General features: G+C 37.6%; 1 protein-coding gene across 1 annotated transcript in view; it reads left to right on the top strand.

The window, feature by feature from the left end:
* The window catches only part of LOC145667209 (protein spaetzle-like), a 127,261-nt gene that overhangs the window by 35,440 nt on the left and 69,526 nt on the right, over positions 1 to 22,295 (top strand). Inside the window, exon 2 of the mRNA XM_081734902.1 lies at positions 2,226 to 2,350. Within this exon, the coding sequence (XP_081591028.1) occupies positions 2,226 to 2,350 (125 nt within the window). The remainder of the gene's footprint in view (positions 1 to 2,225; positions 2,351 to 22,295) is intronic.

The following is a 22,295-nucleotide window of genomic DNA, read 5'->3' as shown; positions in this document are numbered from 1 at the left end:
AGTTCTATAATACGTAACTGAAATTATATTTTCAAATTTACTTTTTAAATGTTCTGAAAACAAGAACAGAAATATTCTAAATTCAGCTTTGAAAACAGGTCAAGGATACCCCTAATACTTATTTTCCATTCATCGATTCAAAAATTATGGTAGAGCTCCCTTGTGGCTGTTAGTGCTATCGAATTTTTGTGACATTTGCGGTTTTCGCTTTTTGAGAAAACCGGTTTTCTGAAAACGGTTTTCAAAACCGAAGCCGCAAAATTGGTTTCCAGAACCGAAACCGCAACCGCAAATGCAGTTTTCGAAGCCGAAACCGCAAAAGCGGATTTCCAAACGGAAACCGCCAAAGCTCTTTTCGAAAGCGAAAGCCGCCCGAAACCGCGTTTGCGGTTTTATAAGCGAAACTAAGTTTGTCCGTTTCAAAGCAGAAACAATGTTTGCTGTTTTTAATTACACTTTTTAACTGTGAAAGCATCTATCAATCGAGACAATTGTATTGATTTATAAGTGTTTTTTTCTCTCCAACACTATTTTGGTAATATGTGCAACACTGTGCGAAAGGGATAGTTCGTTGGTTGTAAAAGTCACAGCTAAATAGAAAATAAGGTATATCCCTATTGAAGATCACTACACATGCAACTCATGAATCTCAATTTAAAATGTCATCCACTTAGACTGATATCTTTTGTATTTCTATAAGTGCTGTCGAATTTTTGTGGCACTTGCGGTTTTCGGTTTTTGAGAAAACCGGTCTTCTGAAAACCGAAAACCGCAAATGCGGCTTTCGAAACAGAAACCGCAAAAGTGGTTTTCAAAACCGAAACCGGAAAAGCAGTTCTCGGTTTTCAAAACCGACATTTTGATTTTATGGATTTCACTTTTTTCAAAAATCGGTTTTCGTTTTCTTCAAAAACCGATTTCGACAGCTCTAGTGGATGTATGGTTAGCGGACGTACCTTTGACTCAGGAGCACTGGTTTTGATTCCTAATTGGAACTTAGGTGTTTCAGAATCCACATTAGCTGTAAGCCCACGCCTCATATAACCACAGTGTTAAATGAGACGCTAAGCTCGAAATCAAAAGCTATGACTGAAATTGTTAAAATACAAAAAGCACACCAAGTATTGGATGAAAACATTCAATTAAATATGTATTTTAGCACCTTAAAAGCATAAAATAATTCGTTTTATGTTCGTCGGTCAAACACGTTTCAAATTGTATTCCTAATTCTGAGTTACAATTTTGTAATTTTTACATTCCCGAAATCAGAAATCTAACGGAAAAAGTAACAGGAAATGAATCTTCGATATTCCTAATATTTGTAAAATGAACAACAATAATCTGAAATATTTTTTATCTACTTACAGAAATTTCTTAAAATTGTTTTATATTGTGAAGTTCTTCTGTTCTGGTAGAGCAATTATACACGGAATTCGTTTTCTCTCACTGCCGATTTTATTATAAAACTTCCAGATATAACACTGTACAACACAATTTCATTAAAGTAGTAAGTTCTCTAATGATTAGGTTAAGCCGGTATCCCAAGACCAGAGAGCCTAGGGAAGGATTCCTCACAAAGCTCCTGGGCAAGCTTGTGAGATGAGGTAGAATTCTCAGTGCTCTACTGGAAGGGAAAGAGGTTAGGGTCGCGCAGAGGTCCACTACAAACAAAGGAGGAAAAGGAGATCCAAGAATTCCACTGCAAGCCGGGTAATGATAAGGAATTTCTCAAAACTCCGCTGCAGGCTGTGAAACGGTTTAGAATTCCCAACAGAGCTCCGCTGCAAGCTAAGTGGGAAAGGAAGACTTTAAGAGGTCCACAGCAAGCTAAAAAGTTTGGGTTCCGTTTAGGTACTTTCAGAACTCCACTGCAAGCTAAAGGAGTAAACTTGATCCACCAAGGAATGACTGATGCTCGTAGTGATGATGCTCTGAAGTTTATAGCTGCTCCATCATGGCAGTGGCGCTGGTGTTCTTCCTCCATTACGTAATGAGTAACGTAGTGACGCTGATGTTCTGTCGCCTGCATCTCGTAGTGACTTGTAGTAAATGCACGCGATACTGTTTTTAAATAAAAGCACTTGTTACTCTTTACAAATAGAAACTTGTCCGGGATATTACAACATAACAACATAATTTCGTTTACATTATTTCCTTTGTACTGCAAACATTTGTTTTACATATCTAGCAGCAAATTGATCTCATACTTTATTTCCTTCTTTCAGCTTTTAACGATATGTGCAACAATGAGGCGAGTGCCAGGTCAACGTTTTCTTCCTCGTGTGGGCAGAGGTGGACCACGCTGTGCAAATGGGTCAACATTCTGTGAAAATGTTAGAGACTACCCTAGGTAAGTTATCTTGTTAGCTAATATTATTAGTTGGTTTTTATATCATTATTTCCAGAAACATATATAGCAGACATCGATTGTTCTAATTAACTTCAAATACTCTCTTCTACTTAACAAGTAAGTCTTAGCCTACTGAAAAAAGCAATCTTAAATACTTACATGAAGGTAGTCGAGATGCTAATGACTAAAGGAAGTAAGTAACGATGATAAATAATTCGTGATGCCTCGGGTCGAATTTGAAAAAGATATACCCACAATGAGAAATGGAAACACAGCCTTTGTAATGATATGAGGAAACAAAGTCAAAAACATCGTTGCGTGAAATAAAGTGATGTATATGAAATGTAGATATACCAAGGTAGAAACTTTACCATGTAATTAATTTACGATAACTATCTAGGTGTAGAGAAAGTGGTCTAGATGACTAGTTTTCGTCAACTAAATATATTTATTACATGACGTGCGAACGTAAGAAAACACAGATGTGGAAAGAATTGTTTAGAATATGTATTAGAAGGTAAGAAAGAGGAGAAATATATTTTATTTATTATTCAATAAAGTTGTCATAAAAATACTCACAAATATTTCCTGTACACTGAGAAAAATAATTGGATTGAAAATGACCCTATTGGTGCGTTTTTTAACCCAACCAGGTGGCTAAAACTGCTCCGACCCAAATAGGGTCAAAGCGTTTAGTTAAATTGGGTTGAAATAATTTCAACTAAACGTGTAGTTAAATGTAGAAATTGAACCCAACGACCCAATTGGTGTGAAATCGCATAACCGGTTAATACTTTGAACCCAAATTGGTATACAATATGACCCAACAAAGTGTAAATTCCATTAACCCGGTTATGCGTTTGACTAAACGTGTAGTTAAAAGTGAACAAGCGTGGGGTAAGAAACGACCACATTGTGGGGTCGCTTGGAAAAGGGAAGGAGTGCAAATAACCCAACAGCGAGGTAAAATTGACCACAATAGAGTTAAAACATGACGAAATAATGAGTTAAAAAGTCAGGGTTACATGCATCGTTACGGAATTTAACCCAACATGTCGTTAATGTTAAACCGTTAGTTGGTTCCATAGTTGACCCAACACTACTCACGTGACCACCAAATGACAACTTCTTGGGTTATGTGTGGCCCAACATGTGTAGTGACTTGTGACCAAAAGTAGTCACTTGCTGACTCAATATTGACGAAATGTGTTCATTCGTGCTGACCCAACACAGGTTCATTGTAAGACCCAACAGTGACTCTTTTAGGTACAAAATGACTCAACAAGGGACCATAGTTTGACTCAATAGTGATTCCATTTGTCCGCCTCTGACCCAACGTTGATCCACTAAAGGTTTATTTGTGACCCAATAGGGACATCGTTTGGTCATCTCGTGACCCAACGTGAGCCCCTGTTGGGGCACTCTGGTACCCAAGAGAGAATACGAGTAAGTTATGACCCAATAGTGACGTATTTGGGTCATCCAGTGACCCAGTATAGACCCTTGTTGGGGCACACTGTGACCCAATAGAGGTGTGGGATTCACCCAATGGTGATACACTGTGGTCACCTCATGACTCAATGAAGGTTTCTGTTTGGACATTGACTGTAACGTAACTGTGAGTAGTTTGTCGCAAAACACCTATTTTATTGTAGTTGACCCAAAGAGTGTGATTGCGTGATCCAGCAAATATAATTGACTGAAATTAGGAATCTCTGATGAACATATTTCCTCAATACCAAAAGTATTAGTGCAATGGTAACCAAACGGTAAGTTGGCTTTGCCCATATATACATTGTAATACATGACAAATTTAATGAAAATTATGTGGAACAAATAATGCAACAGTGAAAACCATACTGCCTGTTCAAAATCGCGAGAAGTTGCTTTCGTTGAAAGAGAGACGTTTGTTTCAACGAATATGGCCAGCCATACTCAACGGTAAAAAACATTGCCAATACTGTAGGGTGCCGAAGACGATTAAGTAGCCACATAAACATAGCTCTCTGAATGAGCTCCCCTACGTTTTCAAAGTCTCATTTCGTACAATATTTCATTGCATTCAAGCATTTTCATTCCAGTGACGGTGGTGTTGAATTTTACGATAAAACATATTATATATACTATAGAACTCGTCTGGGTTGTTGGAAACAATATTTATTTATTCATGCTGAAGAAATTCAAATAAGACAGCAGGGCTTCGAGTGACTTCACATCATTAATTGGAAAAACAAAGTAAAACAAGTGTTCTTCCACAGAAAAATGGCAAACACAACACTTTATTGAGTATTACATGATTTTCAAAAAATAAATAAATAATAAAAACTTGCCAATCTATGTCTGTGCAAATTGTCTTTAATACAAGGTTAATATTTTTATTTTTATAAAAAAACGTGTGCTGTCACTATTATATGTCAGCAATTACTTCCTTTATTTGGAATTGCACAGCAGTCTTGGGAAGTAACGTAACGCAAGTAACGCGTTACTTTTTAAGTAACGTTTCCTAGTAACGCGTTACATTTTTTCCAAAGTAACTGTAACGGTAACGCGTTACAAATTTTTAAGTAACGTACCTAGTTTGCGTTACTTTTTTCGCGTTACATTTCGGATGAGTAACTACAATATATGTATTTTTTCGTAAACAAATGTTTCTTTCCTGTAAGTGAATTTCTCAGAATGAAACAATCGAGGATGAACTACGTATGTCAGTGACCGATACTCAGCGACACACAGAGAAACAGATAAGTTCGTAGTGCCACTTGCTGTTTTTTGGAAGATGAGGACAGCCTCAGGGAAATCACGTGCACTGATTGTAAGCACCTGGAAGATTTTGTCGTAGATTTTGACAGCTCCAAATCAATACATTCAGTGAGTGAACTAGGAGTGCAATGATACCGGTAGTCTATTTTACTTTGATTTGTGTTGTTTTTATAAAGATGGACAACGAAAATATTTTACCGTTCGAACATTTGAAAGAATACTTTTTTCTTAAGAGCTGAGGATAATGCTGGAAAGTGTTTAAAAGTAAAGTGTCTGAAGTGCCCCGGCGGAAAATATCAACAACTAGGGTGCCATAATTAACGATATACAGTAAGGGGTTAATATGAATAAACTGTTCTGATGAGCAGGCCTACTTTATTACTAGAAAATAGTTTGATGATGGTATGTAATATTGGAGTTCTTTCAGACCAGTTTGCTTATCCTAGAGTCCCGTTGATTATAGAGTTTGAAACTAGCTTTAAAAAGCATGTATTGATTTTAAAGTTAATGGCAACTTTTGATTCACCTCCAGTTCATGTGTTCTTATTTTATTAGTTGTAGTGTAATGTTTCTCTATATTCTGCATTTTAATTTTACATAACAACATTGTTGTTATTAGTTTATCAGAATAATAATAAGCAATCATTTTTTCTAACGCATAAAGATGAGCACGAGTCAAGATAAAACTCGACTCGACTCGAATATAAGTCTAGTTTTGAGTCAAGTCAGAGGTAATATTCTCGCGTCAAGTTCCGAGCCGATTCAGTTTTTCGCGTCGAGTGTCGAGTCCAATCGAGTTTGATAAATGGCTCGTTCGTTTTAACTCGTCTTGAAATCATGGCCTAATTACACTGGAAAGCAAAAGCCATAAGAAATGTAAGCTAAGCAGTAATATGTAATATTTTTAGTGTTGCTCACGAGAGGGGACACTGGTCGCATCTCGTCTCGTCTCGATAGCGAAACCGCAAGAGATTTTTCAAAACAAATTCAGCTCGGCTCGGCTCAACTGAGAGGATGGCTCGAGCCGGCTCACTTGGGGTGAACCATCGGCTCGACCTGGCTTGGTAGGGATGCGCTATCTGCTCGGTTCGGCTCAACTGAGCCGAGGGCTCTAGCCGAGTCGTTGGGTGAGCTGTTGGCTCGGCTCACTTCTCGGTTCGGGTCGATAGTGAATGCACTCTTAAAAATTTCCTTCCTCAGAAATGAAACAAAATGCAAGTTCAAAATAAAATAAGTAATGTTTACTCATATTTGAAGAAAAATTTCTCATTATTTCCAAATGTGTTTTCATTTGTGAGCTCAAGGCAAATTTTCAGGTTCCCATTTATGAGATTTTTTCACTTCTTAAAATTGAGAATGAAATAGTGCGTGATTTGCAATATCATGGATGATTAAAAAATAACGGTAACAATCTTACCTAAATAATATTACTATGTTTTACTAGGGAGTAATATTGCTAGGGATCAATTCAGTGGCGTACTTAGGGGGGGTCCGGGCTTAAGCCCCCCGAAATTTTACTTACTATAGTAAAGTATACGAAATATCTTGCCGAATTTTCACATTTTCAGGCAAAGCCCCCCCCCAGAAAGTTAGCAAAGCCCTCCCCGAAACAAAATCGTAAATACGTCACTGGATCAATTACTATTCAGGAAACGAAATAAAGGATTTCAGTTGTAGCAGAGTGCGAATGGATATGTGTACGCAGTAGGTGATGCAGCTAAGGTGGCGTATGGATACATGTCATGTGACAGCGGCGAGGAGCAGCACACATATCAACATTCGAACGTAAGTTTGGGTGAATTGTAAACATATAACCATAGACTAAAAGTTACTGTGGTACGTTCGTTGGGGTGTAGAACGCTGATCCCCCCCCCCCCCCCGCTCACACAGCTTATATAGGCTATAGCAGTCAGGTTGGCTCCTTTATGTATCAAAGCTCAGTACTCAATTCACATAATAACGAGTGCAGCAATAATAAGTGAAGGCGGGTTAGAGCCCCGTAGGGCACGTTGTTTTCTATATTACAATAGAGCGGGGAGGCATGTCAATGTTTCACATCCTTCGCCGTGCGTTATAATGTAAAAAATAGCTTATGTACGGAAACAAAGAATACATAAGTCATCTGTGTAGTTAGAAAGAGCGTTACAAAACAACGTACGATTTATTATTATGGAATTGTAATACAAAGGTACTTTGTATTGATTACCGAGCATAGATTGGCGCCTCCTTTTTTTCACCACCAGTAATCGTTTTAATGACACACGTTTGCAGGTTATTTGTGGCATAGTACTGTACGCATTTCCTCTTAATTTAACGTAGAGGCTGCGGTAGCTCAGTGGTAGAGCGTTCACCTGTGATGCGATGAGGTACTTGCTTTGATCCCAGGATTCTCAGCTCGCGGCAAGTGGGTTTTCTGGTGGATAAACACAGTGTGCATAGGTTTTCTCTGAGTTCTCCCATTTCTTCCCGCTTTCTTCATTCCACTATCTTTTTCATTCTCATCATCATCGTCTCCTTTAGCCTACCCAACACAACTGTGGGAAGTAAAACTCAAAGATTTCATTTATTTTTTTAATTAATAGAGATGGATAATAATGGTGTAATGAAAATGTGGACATACGTTCTTGGCAGTTTTTGCATGGGTTTGTGACATTGTTTCCAATCTGAATTGAATCCTTAGCAGTGGAGTTTCAGCACATTTATGAGGGGCAGAAACTGTCGCATGCTCCTGCCGTAATGAAGAAGGTGGAAGGTAGAGGCTGAGTCCTGGAACTCCGGACCTTCCCCGAAATCGCTACTTTTATGTAAATTTTATCTAATTTTAGGGGCAATTTTACATATTTTAATACAATTTGTCCTCGTATTGAACTTGGAACCCCTCTGAAATAAATTCCTGTGTACGTTTCTTGTAGGAGGAAACTGGAGAATCCGGGAAAAGCCCACAAACACGGTGTTTTCTCATGTACGCAACTTTTTTATGGTAGCGAAGTAGGCATATTGAACTGCGATGACTCAGTGGTAGCACTAGCCTCCGATGCATGGGGTCCCTAGTTTGATTCCACCTCCGTCAAGTGGGCAGTGTGAGTAAACATCTTATGTGTGTTTTCTCGGGATTACCTAACTTTCTTCATTACAGTATTTTCGCTCATTATCATCATAACGTCTCCCTGGGCTTCGTAGCATAATCCTGGGACGTTACACACCAGCAGAAATTGTTGCCGTTATTCTGAAGTAGACGGATAATTCTTGAATCTGAATTATCAAGAAGTTGGTATAATGTTAGAGGAAACGGGAGAATGAAAAAGAAAAGTCTTGAGCAAGTGGACAGTGATAAAAAGGAAAATGTTCAACTGTCTGATGCAGTAGGAATAGGTAACGCATCTAAAATACAAGTCGTCGTGGTATTCGTGGAATTTTCTTGAGTTGAAGTGAAGATTTAAATGTGTTATATTTTAAGTAATATCAATAACTATAAATGTTTATTTAATATAAATTCTGGCTGTACTAATAGTTTGAATTTTTTTGCATGTTTATATTTTGTTTATATCCTTTTAAATCTTCTCGTATTTGCGAATCCCGTTTCTGTGCACCGTTTCTCGTTTTTGAGGAAGATATTTCTCAAATCTTTTTGAGAAATGTGTTTCTCAAAATTGTGGTTATACGTCTCATTTCCTGAAATGTTACTTTCTCAATTTTAAGAAAAAATACATTTTTTCTCAAATTTGAGAAAGCATTTGCACCCTCAGAAATGAGACATAATTCCTTGCATTTGAGTCATTATTTTTCAAAATGATTTGAGAAAATCGAAATCTCACTTTTAAGAATGTATTACTCGGTGCACAGGTAAGAAACAGATGTTCCCAAATACGAGGATTTTTTTCTCGAATTTAAGAAACCATTTTTAACAGTGTGAGCTGTGAGCCGAGCTGATCGAGTCGTTGACAATTCTAAACCCGAACTGAGCAGTTTTGAAGATATTTGGCCAGTGCTCTATAATTTTTAACAGTGTTTGGCTCAAGCCCGAATACTCAACCTAGACCCTCAACCCAAATTCAGAAGCTAGTGAACAGTGTCCTTAACTCCTAGACTTCACGACTACCGAGGTTCTCATTTAACTAGTTTTTTAGTATGCAAATACAAACCGCCTATTTTTCATGTTTACATACAGTGTTGTTATAATAATAATAACAACAACAATAATAATAATAATAATAATAATAATAATATAAGTTGTGGTAGTAGTAGTTTCATTGATAATAATTATATTGTCTATGTAATATACTTGAAGAGAGTACTCGAAACTACACACCAGATTTGGCTCGACTCGACTCGAATGTCGACCCCAATTCGAGTCGAGTTGGAGGAAATTTTTCGAGCCGAGTTCTCGGGTCAAGCTCAAAGATGTATGTTTCTAGTCGAATCGAGTTTCAAAGAAATCTCGCTCGAACTCGCTCGTGCCCATCCCTACGAGTAACGTAGTATGGCATTTTATCAATGTTACATTATATGAAAATGTTCATATATCAAGTAAAAATTTGTCCTTGCGTTTACATAAAGCGATTCAGAAGTGCAATAATAATAATAATAATAATAATAATAATAATAATAATAATAATAATAATAATAATAATAATAATAATAATAATAATAATAATAATAATAATAATAGCCGTAGTAATAGTAGTACGGAAAATTGAAGTAATAATTTTTTTTCACATATTTAAAGTTTCGGACCTAAAAGTAACAGTTACTTTTTTGGGGCAAGTAACGCATTACTAACGCGTTACATTTTAAGAGAAAGTAAAGTAACTTGTAACGCGTTACATTTTTACAAGTAACTTACCCAACACTGTTGCACAGGCAGTAAATGCAACTAATATTCCTTCTCACTTTTGCAAATTTAAGACACTTTTACTGCTGTGGAGGTCTGAAGTCGCTTGGAGCCATAAGATCCTAAATTCTCCGAAATAAAGAAAGGGAACTCGTTTCACGGAACAACGTAAGGACCCAGGTATTTGAGATATACGCTTCTTTCTATCGGAAAATTCGATACTATCGTCACTGTGACGAAACTGTCTCGGGTACAAGAAATATGACACGAAATAAAACTGCGAAAAGCTTTAGCATGCAGGGCACTCAATCAATTCATTTGACACCCTACAATCCCAACCATATTTCATTAGTGAATGGACCGGCCTATACTTTTTAACACAATACAGATGATAGAGACGATTTGAACACTTCAAGTAGTCAATTGAAACACCTGCTTCGTACTTCTTATACTCTCTATTGAATAATATATATATCTATATATCTGACAGTTCACAAATGATATAAGCTTGACATAGTCCTTTCAATACAGTAGCATCCATACTCCACACGAAAATGACGAGAAGGAAGGTAAAGGTGGTGAATAATGAGTTTACCTTTCATATTATCTTCACTTAGAGCTGGCATTGGGCAAAGCAAATCCACCTTTGGGTTAATTCTAAATTTGGCATCCGCTGCAAATGCAGAAATATACAAGAGACCTATACAGTATGCTAAAGCAAATTTAAAACTGCAGATAGTTCAAATAATTCTACACTTTAACAACACACTCTTTGGGTTAAAGTACAAATTCAATATGAAATGGGTAGAATTCAAGAAGAAAGTATGAAGTAGTATGAAGATATTTTTATATTATACGAAATTTTAAAAAATACATATATATTCCTTACAATATACGCACACTTAATAAAAGCTCCTGCAAGTATATGGAGCAACAAAAAATTTTTACTCCTGTTTGAATACTCCTGTCGCCCCGATCGCCCCCCCCCCGGGTCCGCCCCTGCCAGCAGTACTGACGCCAAGTCTAACGTGCCATATGTTTCTCGAACCCGAGATCATTACGTATGGTTTAGAAGGCCGCAGTTTCTTGTAGTTTCCTACTTCTACCTCTCAGTTGTAGAGTGCATTTCGTCTTTCACTGACTGTAGCTGGAGAAAAAGGGTTATTGGGTTATTGGGTCTTATTCAAATGAAACGTAACTAAATTTAATAAAGGAAGAGAAATAATAGTGACATTTATTGTTTTATTGCTATGCGTTCTACCTAATTATATCATTGCTTAAAGTTACCAGTCACAATGGCTAAAGAACGAAAGTGCGAACTAATTAGACTGCTGTCAGAAGAAAGTTTAGATGGTGATTGATTTTTTGGATCCCGATCAATTTAACTCTGAAGAGGCTGTGAGCAATTTTGTGAAAACGTAGGCACTGAGCAAGATAAATGTTACTGCAAGACTTATAAAAAGCTAATTTGTCTCAGTCATAGTAAATTTTCATGCCAAACCTGCCCAACTAATGTAACTTCTACATGACAAACTAAGCGGCTCTAGCTTAGTTGCTAGAGAGATATCTTCGCATTCGGCAGGTTCGCGTCCAGCGGCCGGCAATTCTGGCTGAGGTTTTTCCAGGGTTTTCCCTCACTTACACAAGTCAAATGGCAAGCTGGTAACTAAGTCCTGGCCAACTACTTTCCCATATCCTCTCTCCTACCCCGTCCCGGTCTGTGACAAAGATGCTTAAAACCCATCAATAAAAGTTCCAACATTCCAATTCTATATGATAAATTTATAGAAGTTTAGTGTTCAGAAGTAATTAGGGTTCAAAGTATATTTTTTTCATGGTCCATTTGCGAACTTATTATCCTGTGATAACGTACTGAAGCATTTCAAGTTTTGATAATATCGTCGTACGACAACCAGAGAAACCTAACTCCAAAAATGCAATTTTCAATTTTCGTTTTTTCGGATATTTTGCACATAATTTTGAAAGATCCATTTGGTGTCAAATCGACGTGACTCCATCTGTTCTCCTTGGAGTTAAGAGGTACTAAAGTATCTACAATGTATGTATCTCTCCGATTAAAAAAAAAAAAAAAAATCTTACTTTCCTCTCTCATGTAGACCAGCGAAAATACGTTCCTCTGATTCTCATAAGACATAATAACCCAAATTCTACCCTATTTTTTTAATTTCTGCATTTATTATTTTTAAAAAGTCAGCTATACACGTCGAAAATGGCCTGAAACAAGGAGATGCGTTGTCGCCATTATTATTTAACTTTGTGCTGGAATACGCCATAAGGAAAATCAAAGATAGCAACCAGGGCCTAGAGTTGAACGGCATTCACCAGGTGATGGCATATGCTGATGATGTAAATTTAATAGGGGATGATAGGAGAACAGTAGAAATAAATGCAGAGATATTATTAAACGCTTGCAGGGACATGGGTTTAGAAGTAAATGCAGAGGAAACTAAATACATGGAAGTGCGTCGGGATCGGAATACAGGAAATTGTGGAGGCGTTAAAATATTAAATAATACTTTTGATAAAGTGGATACTTTCAAATATTTAGGATCAATATTAACAGACGAAAATCATATTCACGAAGAAATTAAATGTCGACTAAAAGCAGGGAATTCGTGTTACTATTCGGTTCAAAATCTCTTGTCGTCGCGAATTCTGTCGAGGAATTTGAAGCTTAAAATATATAAAACGATAATCATGCCTGTTGTTCTATATGGTTGCGAAACATGGTCGCTTACTCTGAGGGAAGAACATAGACTGAAAGTATTTGAGAACAGGATCCTGAGAAGAATATTCGGACCCAAGAGGAACGAGAATGGGGAATGGCGGAAGCTTCATAACGAGGAACTACATAGTTTATACGGTTTACCCAACATTGTTAGGGTCGTCAAGTCTAGGAGGCTTAGGTGGGCAGGTCATGCAGCTAGAATGGAAGAAAGTAAAAACGCTTTCAAAATCTTGACTGGTAGACCCATAGAAAAACGACCATTAGGAAGACCTAGGCGCAGATGGGAGGATAATATTAAGATGGATCTCGCAGAGATAGGAATACAAAGTAGAAACTGGATCCAATTAGCTAAGGATAGAAGTCAGTGGAGAGCTTTTGTGAACGCGGCACTGAACCTCCGGGTTCCATAGGCCATAGAGTTAGTTAGTTAGTTTTTACCTATACTACAATGTAACATTTTTCGTTCATTTCAAATTATATCGGTTTAATAGACATAACAAAATATTTTTTAAAAATAAGCAAGAAATGTTAGGTAAACACCTAAAATTCAAAAAATGGGTCTGAGAGGCTAGGCGCCAGTGCTTACACTACACAATCAGGTGCTAGTGCTAAAGGGTTAATGGCAGCAGAACTGTTAACGGTAAGATATAAATATTTAGGTGAAATTTTGGCTCACAAACGTAATTGAATCCATCATGTTAGAAACCCACCACGAGCTCTTTTTTTCATAACGTTTAAACGAAACAAAGAAAAACAGCCTATCTCATATATTAAGTATTAGTTTCGGTTTGAAAATTAAACGTTAACTGTATTCTGGTGAAACCAGGAGTAAAAGTGAGGGGAACGCGGGAGGATGCCGTAATCCCACTTCCAAAAAATATATATATTGCGTCCCCCTACTTTCTAAAAATAATTACAATAAACAAAGATAGGCACGGGGAAGCGTGATGTCATCCCTCCCTCTACCTTTCCAGATTCTCTTTTACCTAGGGGTGAAACGATGCATTAGCAAAGGAAATGGGGGTTTCTTTCTTGCCCTCCTCGATCTGTTAGCTAAATATCACACCTTTTCATAACCTTTACTTAAAGTATGCAAAATAAATAAATAAATAGATAAATAAATAAATAAATAAATAAATAAAAAATAAATAAATGTTGTTCTATACAAAGGTCTAGTGACAAACTTTCATGGCATTGCCTTATATAATATTTATGTTTGCAACTTGTGACATGAATTAACCCTTTGGGGATCCCATGGCACAATTTGTACCATACGGGTATTTCATGGTACATTGCGTTATAACTCTCCTATTTGAGCTTTTTTCGTCCGGGTTCCTTTTGTTTTTCAAGTCCAGAGGCATTGTAGAAGACATTACGTATGGTTTCACACCTTCCTGGGTCGAGGCATAGGAGGTGATGACGTCATAAGTCTAAAATTTATATTTTCGTGTAATACCTTTTCGGGGTGGCTTATGTAAAGTATTTTTGGCAAGCTTATTTTTGCACGTAGAAGATTGAAATTTTGCACAAACATGCAGTCCACCGAGTAGTATTTCCCAGATTTTTTTCAGATTTCTGCGTTAAAACAGGGGGGATCCAGAGGGTCAAAAAGTTGAAAAAAGGGATATTTTTACCAAAAAATCCTGTTTTTCCTCATTTTCCCGCCTTAGATACATGATGGAGACAAGTGAATGCGTGAATGGTACCGTCTGAAAGGCAGTTCTATTCTGAAGAGAATGATGTGCGACACATGGCCCTAGGGTAATTAGGAAAGTGTCAGGGAATGTTTATCAAAATATACTTCTGTATAAGGGAATTTTGGACATTTTCGGTATTATTTTTGTGCTGGCTTATTTTTGTACCTAGAAGATTGAAATTGTGCACAAATATTCATACCACCGAGTAGTATTTTCCAGATTTTTTGATCAGACTTCTGCGTTAAAACAGGGGGGTACAAAGGGGCTAAACTTTGAAAAAGGGAAATTTTTACCAAAAAATCCTTTTCACGGGATTTTCCCGCCTTAGATACATGATGGGGGCAAGTGAATGGTACCGTCTGAAAGGCACTTCTCTTGTGAAGAGAATGATGGGCGAAATAAGACCCTAGGGTAATTAGGGATGTCTCAGGGAATGTTTAAAAATTTCCCTCTGTATACGGGAATATGGGACATTGTCGGTATATATTTTTTTTTGACGGGCTTACTTTCGCACCTTGAAAATTGGAATTGTGCATAAACATTCAGCCCAGCGAGTAGTATTTACCAGATTTTTTCAGATCTCTGCGTTAAAACAGGGGGAGTCCAGGGGGGCTAAAAGTTGAAAAAAAGGATATGTAGACCTATAAAAATCACGTTTTTCCTAATTTTCCCGCCTTAGATACATGATGGAGACACGTGAGTCATACCGTCTGAAAGGCAGTTCTATTCTGAAGAGAATGATGGGCGAAACATGACCCTAGGGTAATTAGGGATGTCTCAGGAATTTTTTTTTTACCTGAGATCATGGTGTTTTACGGTAATTTGGGGCATGGTGGAAATTCCTGATAAAATTTCTCCCGCCCTTGGTGTTCAAGATAGAAACTTGAAATTTGGCACACACATTCAGTATACCAAGTACTATTTATCAGATTTTTTTAGATGGCTACGTTCACACAGGGCCACTCCAGAGGGGCCCAAGGTGCGAGAAAAAAAATTTCCCTCCGAAATTTTCCCTTTGACATCATTTTCGCCGCTCCTGATATATGGTATGAGCATTCAAGTGGTATCATTTGAAAGCCAACTCCATTCTGAAGAGAATGAGATATGAACCATGATCCTAGGATAAATAGTGATGATGCAGTAGCTGCTTGACTGAAAGTCTAAAAAATAGCCCAAAAACCCCGGATCTCTTAAGAGTTAATGGTCACCTTTCATCACATTTTTAAAGGTACGAGATTTAATACCGTATAGATACCAGTTGATATACTTACAATTCACACTTACCTGTAGGTTTTACTTAATATTTGGAGCTGTATCTTTTAGGAATTACCGTTTTTACGTGCATAATGTGCAATTTAAAAACTAGGTGAAAAAAAAAGTAGGGGTACTTTACACGGAACGTATCTAATAGCTACATGAATTCACGCATAAATAAACCACATAATTTCCTGATAAAATCCTACATCTGTCAACACATTTTGCAATTTATCACTTACGGTATACATCTTTTTTCGAATTGTCTGGGGAATGGCCCGTTATCTATGACCTTTGCACCTGGTGCCTGCCAGACAATGATTTATCATGCAAACTATATCGAACAAGCAAATCCAGTGTAAAATGGCCAGTTTTAGATATCCAGGGTAAAATGGCCTCTGAGCTGTATCTGTTGATTATTAAATAAATAAATGCTTCAGGGGAAGGAACTACGAGTTTTCTATATGAAACTGAGATCGAAGCAATTAACACATTAGTTTCCAGTCTTATTTTTAACATTTGAAGGGCCCTTTGCAATAACAAGGTAAGTCGAGTTACCTCTTTTCCTGGTAAAACATAGATGAAGAAGGCGTTTGGACTTACTTTACTTTTCCGTCACCTCTATGCATATTCGAAGCGTCTGTTGTGAGAAAAACACAATTCACCTGCATTGAGTCGCCGCTTCCCGATGCGGATAACGCCAGTGTTTGCAGCTAGTGAAGCAAGCACTGGTAGATACGAGGAGGCGACGCGACGTGTTTGTAACTTTATTTTCAAGGCTCGGTTCACGTGAAAGCACTGGTACGGAGACTTGACCATTTTGTTTCGAAATGAACAAAATCGAAGCAATCGAACCTGAATGACAGAAACGGAAGATATGAAAGCGAAAGATATATAGTGAACTCTGGCAAAGAAATATAGCAAAATCAGGGCGAAATGCAGTGTTTTGTTTCTTCCCTCGATTTTAATATGTAAATTCAAACAGTGCTGTCAACAGTCTCGATATTGGAATCAGTGGCGTACTCAAGAGGGTGGATTTCGGGCGCAAGCCCCCCCCCCGAAATAGTTTCATTGTTATATTTTGGCATTATATGTATGTACTGTCAGGAAAGTAAATGTACACCTATTTTTCGAGTCTGGCATTCCTGCGCTCCATCCGTGGAGAGTATGAGAATTAAATCAATCAAATATTTACTGAGGGGCAAAAAGAAAAGTTTAATCTGAATAAGACATTGCAAGTGGCACAAGCTGTGAATACGAATAGTGCATGGTTTAAATAAAGGACGACACCGAAAGAGAATTCCAGAAACAGCAGGTAAACGGAGAAAAAAGGGTAGAAATTGTTGAAGTGGATACATAAAATACCAATACGAATAGGGATGAGCACGAGTCGAGCCAAAATTCGACTCGACTCGAGTTCAATTCGAGTCGAGTCAAAGGTAATTTTCTTGGGTTGAGTTCCGAGCCAAGTCGCTGTTTTCGAGATCGAGTTTCGAGTTGAGTTGAGTTTGATAATGGCTCGCTCGCTCCTTCAGTTCGTTTTAACTCGTTTTGAAATAATGGCCTGATTAGACTGGAAAGCGAAAGCCATGAGAAAAGTAAGCAGTAACGTGGAATACTTTTACTGTTGCTCACGACAGGGGTGCGTCTCGTCTCGTAATTTAAGGGGATCTCGTGGGGCAATTTTAGAGTATCTCGTCTCGTCTAGATAACGAGAAGACAAGAGTTTTTTTATTATTACGAGACAGCCTCAAATGTCGTAATCACCAATATAAGTATATACTGTAGTTCTTAAAATCAAGGCTGAGACCTGCACGGCCGAATTCTTGAGCCGAAGCAGAAGACCAACTCGGGTAGTGATATCAACTGGTTCGTCTCGTATCAACTGAGCGAAGAGCTCGAGTCAGCTCGGTTGGGATGAGACGTCGGCTCAGCCCAATTGAGCCGATGGGTCGAGCTTGCTCGGTTGGGATGGGTCACCTACTCGGCTCACGTGAACCGGTTCGAGCCAGCTAAGTTGAAACTAGTCCATCGGCACGTTTCGACTCAGCTAAACTAAGCCGATGGCTCAAATCGGCTCGGTTGGGTGAGCTGTTGGCTCGGCTCACTTCTCGGTTCGGTTCGATAGTGAATGAGCTGTAAGCCGAGCCGCTCGAGCCGTTGACAAGCATAAACTCGGTCCCAGCTGTTTTGAACATGTTTGGCTGAAGCCTATAACTTTTAACAATTTTTGGCTCGAGCCCGAATAATTGCCTCATCGGAACTCAAACCCAGAACGTGACCGATGTCCTTGCCTCCTGAAGACTTCTCGACGCCGAGATCGACAGCCAATTAGCTTTAACTATTCAGATATAAACCGCATATCTTTTAAAGATTATACACGGTGTTGATATAATAATAATAATAACAGTAATAGTAATAATAATATTAAAAGTTTTAAACTTGCCCTGAAATTTGGCAAAACTTACTTAAAAGTAGAGATTTCGGGGAAAGGGTTCCGTACCTTCAAGACACACCTCTGCAACTACCAACATTTTAAACTAGAACGTTCCATTCAAGTTTCATGTAGGAAGTATTCTACTGTTTGTTTAAGGAAAATAACTCTAATAAATATAACTGAATATCGCGCAACAGTAAGGCATATGATAAACTAATTTTTAGGATATGCAGAGGTAAATATAAAAGCTTTGCTACAAAATACCTACACAGAGCATAATTCAATGAGCTCTGAAATAGAATGTAACGAAATAGCCTATGAGATTCAATCTACAGAGCAATTGTTAGTTAAAGAATGGACATAAACTATTTCGAGAATCGAGACAAGATGGGAAATGTTTACGATACTTTTCGTCTCGTCTCGATTCTCATCTCCAAAGAGAGACGAAAATTTTGAGTTAGCCTTAACCTGTCTCGAATGTAAATTGTTAATTCTCATGTTATTTTATTTATTTTAGTTACAAGATGAGAAATTCCTCTTCTCGTGAGCAATATGAAACCAAACCGAAATATTCTTTCCAAATATCACGTTTCTGCTCGTAATGGTATGACCTGAGCGATAAGTAGCTACTAGCTTTTAATCTTCTACAAGATAATAATAATTATTATTAGTTTATTATTATTACTATTATTATTCCTGAAGATTTGATAGTTCAAGTAGAAAAATATTGAAACATCCTAGTATTCAAATATCTGAATATAATAAAACGTATGTTATCGCGGATCAATCGCCATCAAAAATCCTAAAGTATAAAAAAAATTACAACGTGCATTCGCACAAGCACGTCGACCACTGAACCGCGATCGCTACGCGGTAAACGATTCGTTTTTAGTCTGGTAACGTTAGGTTTCTTTGTCTCCGCTTGCAAACTTGTATGTTATATTTCTTCGATTCAAAATGTCTTTCGTCTTTCTTTTATGATGTCGGCAAAGTTTACATCATTAACTTTAGTTGTTCCTAAACCGTTGGTTCACAAATTTGTTTCTTCTCCACACGAAACTACAAATATGACAGATTGAATTCTCATACTCTCCATTTCTTTCAAAGCAGTCGCCATTACCTGGTCAAAGACTTATTTCCGCCACGATTCATATTAACCAAAATAATTCATTTTCCGGAAACGGAACTTTCACTTTCCGGATTTCGGAAAATTATGGAATTCAGTTAAACTCCCTAATTCAGAAGAATTCCGGAACTCGGGAAAAATTCGGAATTTAGAAAATTCCGGAATTGAGAAAAACTCCGGATTTTGAAAAAAACGGAGTTTTTCGAATTCCAGAATGTTAACGAAATCAGAAATTTCTAAATTCCGGATTTTTCTGAATTCCGGAATTATTGCAAAATCGGAATTTTCCGAATTCCGGAATTTGTCTGTTTTTACTTTCGGGAGTCCGGAAAGTAATAATTCCGGAATTGGCTATCCTTAGTTTATACACAACCTTTCAGAACACTAAGCTAGTAGCTGTCTAGAAACAAACAAGTAATGCAAAGCATTTTGTGTCCTGCAATACGTCATGTATTAAAATCCGACAGCAGTTTCAGTATCTAACCAGAAATTGCATGTATCTAGCTACTGGAAGCCGAGGTATGAAGAATTGTATTGTGTCTTATACAACCTGCAAACCACTGAATATCTAAACGGCTTTCGTTAAATCCAAGTTGTAGTACTCACAGTTACATACATCCATTTGTGCATATATGGTCGTGTTACTAAAGCTTACTATATGATAGCGTTAGTAAGTCTTTCTCTGCCCTCCCGTAAAGTTGTGATACGATCTACTACAGAATAAAGAACCAATTATCAATTTAACCAAGTTGTTTTATTACTACAAATCTGCTTTCTCCTCTGTTAACAATAGTCGATCTCGTTGACGCGACATATTTGCTTTTTTATACCCTTTTCTTCGTTTACTGAACTAAACAGTAACTATTCTGAAATATACTACTGCGCATGCCTCGTAGATAAATATTTCTGATGCCAATAGTTTCCATTTTGTCCAAGGAATGTTCTTTTTCTTATTCCCAGCTTGACACTTTTATTACATTATATGAAGAGCATGTAGGTCTAAATACCTCATGTCTTACATACAATAAAGGTTTAACTTTTCCATCAAAGAAGACACATGTGATCATAGTATACAACCCACAGAAGTGATAGCTAGCAATACAGTGGTAGTAATCCCTAACGACAGAGGGAGTGGGCGCTGACCTCCCTGCTGGTCCAGTTGCTAGCACGTGCGTCTTTGGTGTATTGTGTCCCGTGTTCGATTCCCGGCGGGAGAGAATCTATGATTTTTAACTGTTCTCGATGCTTCTGTGTTCGTGTTCCTTTCATCATAAGTTATTAGAAAAAGCAAGTTAAACGAGTGAAGCAAGTAAAATTAGCAATAAGTAACGTTCGGTGAGTCAGTTAAAAAAAAAAGTGGACAAAGCACTGGCTTTTCGCGCCGTCCATGCCAGTTCGAATCTATCTTGGCTTGATTTTTTATCCATTTGAGAGAAAGTGTTGTTCCAGGTAGTCACTCTTTTCGTATTTTTCGCCGTCGCTCACAGTTAAAGTAACTGGCTATTCTTATTCTTTCTACGAATGATGGATCTTCTCTTTGGCTTCATGTCAAACATGCTCACGTAATGAAAAGACGCTGTCGATAATAATAATAATAATAATAATAATAATAATAATAATAATAATAATAATAATAATAATATGAAATATTAGTAGCTAACTCGTGTGTGTATTTCGACAATAGAATTTTATATTATTATGTAGAAATAAGTAAGGGTGGCTGGCGTCCGCCCCCCTAATTTTTTCGATGCGCCTTATGGGTTCACGGTGTCCAACGTTGGTCCCATCCCACTATCACCTCCTGTTCTCTCGATATAAGTTATCGACATTTTGCCTAAAGAGGGCTCTGCCGTGGCCCCATGACTAACCATGACAATGACTCTTCGTTCATTTTGCATTGAAATCGCTTATTTTTCTGAGTACTATGAGTGCATACTGTCCAACGTTGCTCCCATCACTATACAATTTCCCATTCTCTCGATATAAATTGCTAATATTTTGTTTGTAAGGGAGATATGGCGTTACAATCATTACATTTGAAGAAGAATTGAGGAAGATATTGCCTTTCCATAAACAACACTTCTTCTTCTTCTTCTTCTTCTTATTATTATTATTATTATTATTATTATTATTATTATTATTATTATTATTATTATTATTATTATTATTATTATTATTGTTGTTGTTGTTTTACTTACCACTAAGCGGGAGAACCCCGAGAAAACGCACGTTTACGGCGTTTGTCCACCACAAAGTCCACACGGGCAAGCTGGGATTGAACTAGGAACCCCAAGCACCGGAGGTGAACGCTCTAGCACTGAGTCACCGCGCACCGCTAAAACATTATTCGAAAACGGTATTTGAATATCAAGAGTACTTACTGTTATCATCAGTTATATTTTGCTACTCTAATTTCTATTTCTTTTCACATACCTAACATTTCAGTAGCGCTAAACTGCATGCGTAAAAACGACATTACTAACCTACTTGTAGTCGCAAAGATACAAGAGCTCACGCCGGTAGCCAGCCCAAAAATGTAGGGGGGGGGCCGATCCAATCATATTATAGTTCATTTGCAAGCCTACCGTGAACATTTTAGTGGGGCCAGCAAAAATTTAGGGGGGCCGGCCCCCCTAGACTCCGCTGGATACGGGCCTGCAAGAGCTTGCAAATTTAAATTATGTAGAATGTAATTTGACACTGACATGCAAATTGTTAAAATGCATCTAAAATTCCTTCCATTTTTCTGCGTTTATTAGCTGTACGATTTTTAAAGGCCTTTAATACCGATAGACGTGTTGCACATACTTGTAGTAAATAACATGATTAGTGTACAAGCACGTTGGTTTCCATAATCCTCCCTTCTCTACTGCCTACAAACGTGGCTTGAAAATGGCAGACAGAATCTCCATATCGTTCCACGTGTATTTCTTGCTATCCGCATATAATCAAAACTGCTCGTATAAATCGTAATCTATAGAATTCATACTTCCAGCGAACGAACTTCCTTGGCAGAGCGTGTCGATCTTTCTTTCTTTGATTCTTTATTTTATTTTATTTTATTTTATTTTTTCCACCATCATTACAAAAG

Source organism: Thermobia domestica, chromosome 1 (genome assembly GCF_964235325.1).
Source record: "Thermobia domestica chromosome 1, izTheDome1.hap1.1, whole genome shotgun sequence".
NCBI lineage: Eukaryota > Metazoa > Arthropoda > Insecta > Zygentoma > Lepismatidae > Thermobia > Thermobia domestica.
The sequence above is the reverse complement of the archived record's forward strand: the minus strand, read 5'-3'. Positions and strand labels throughout refer to the sequence as shown.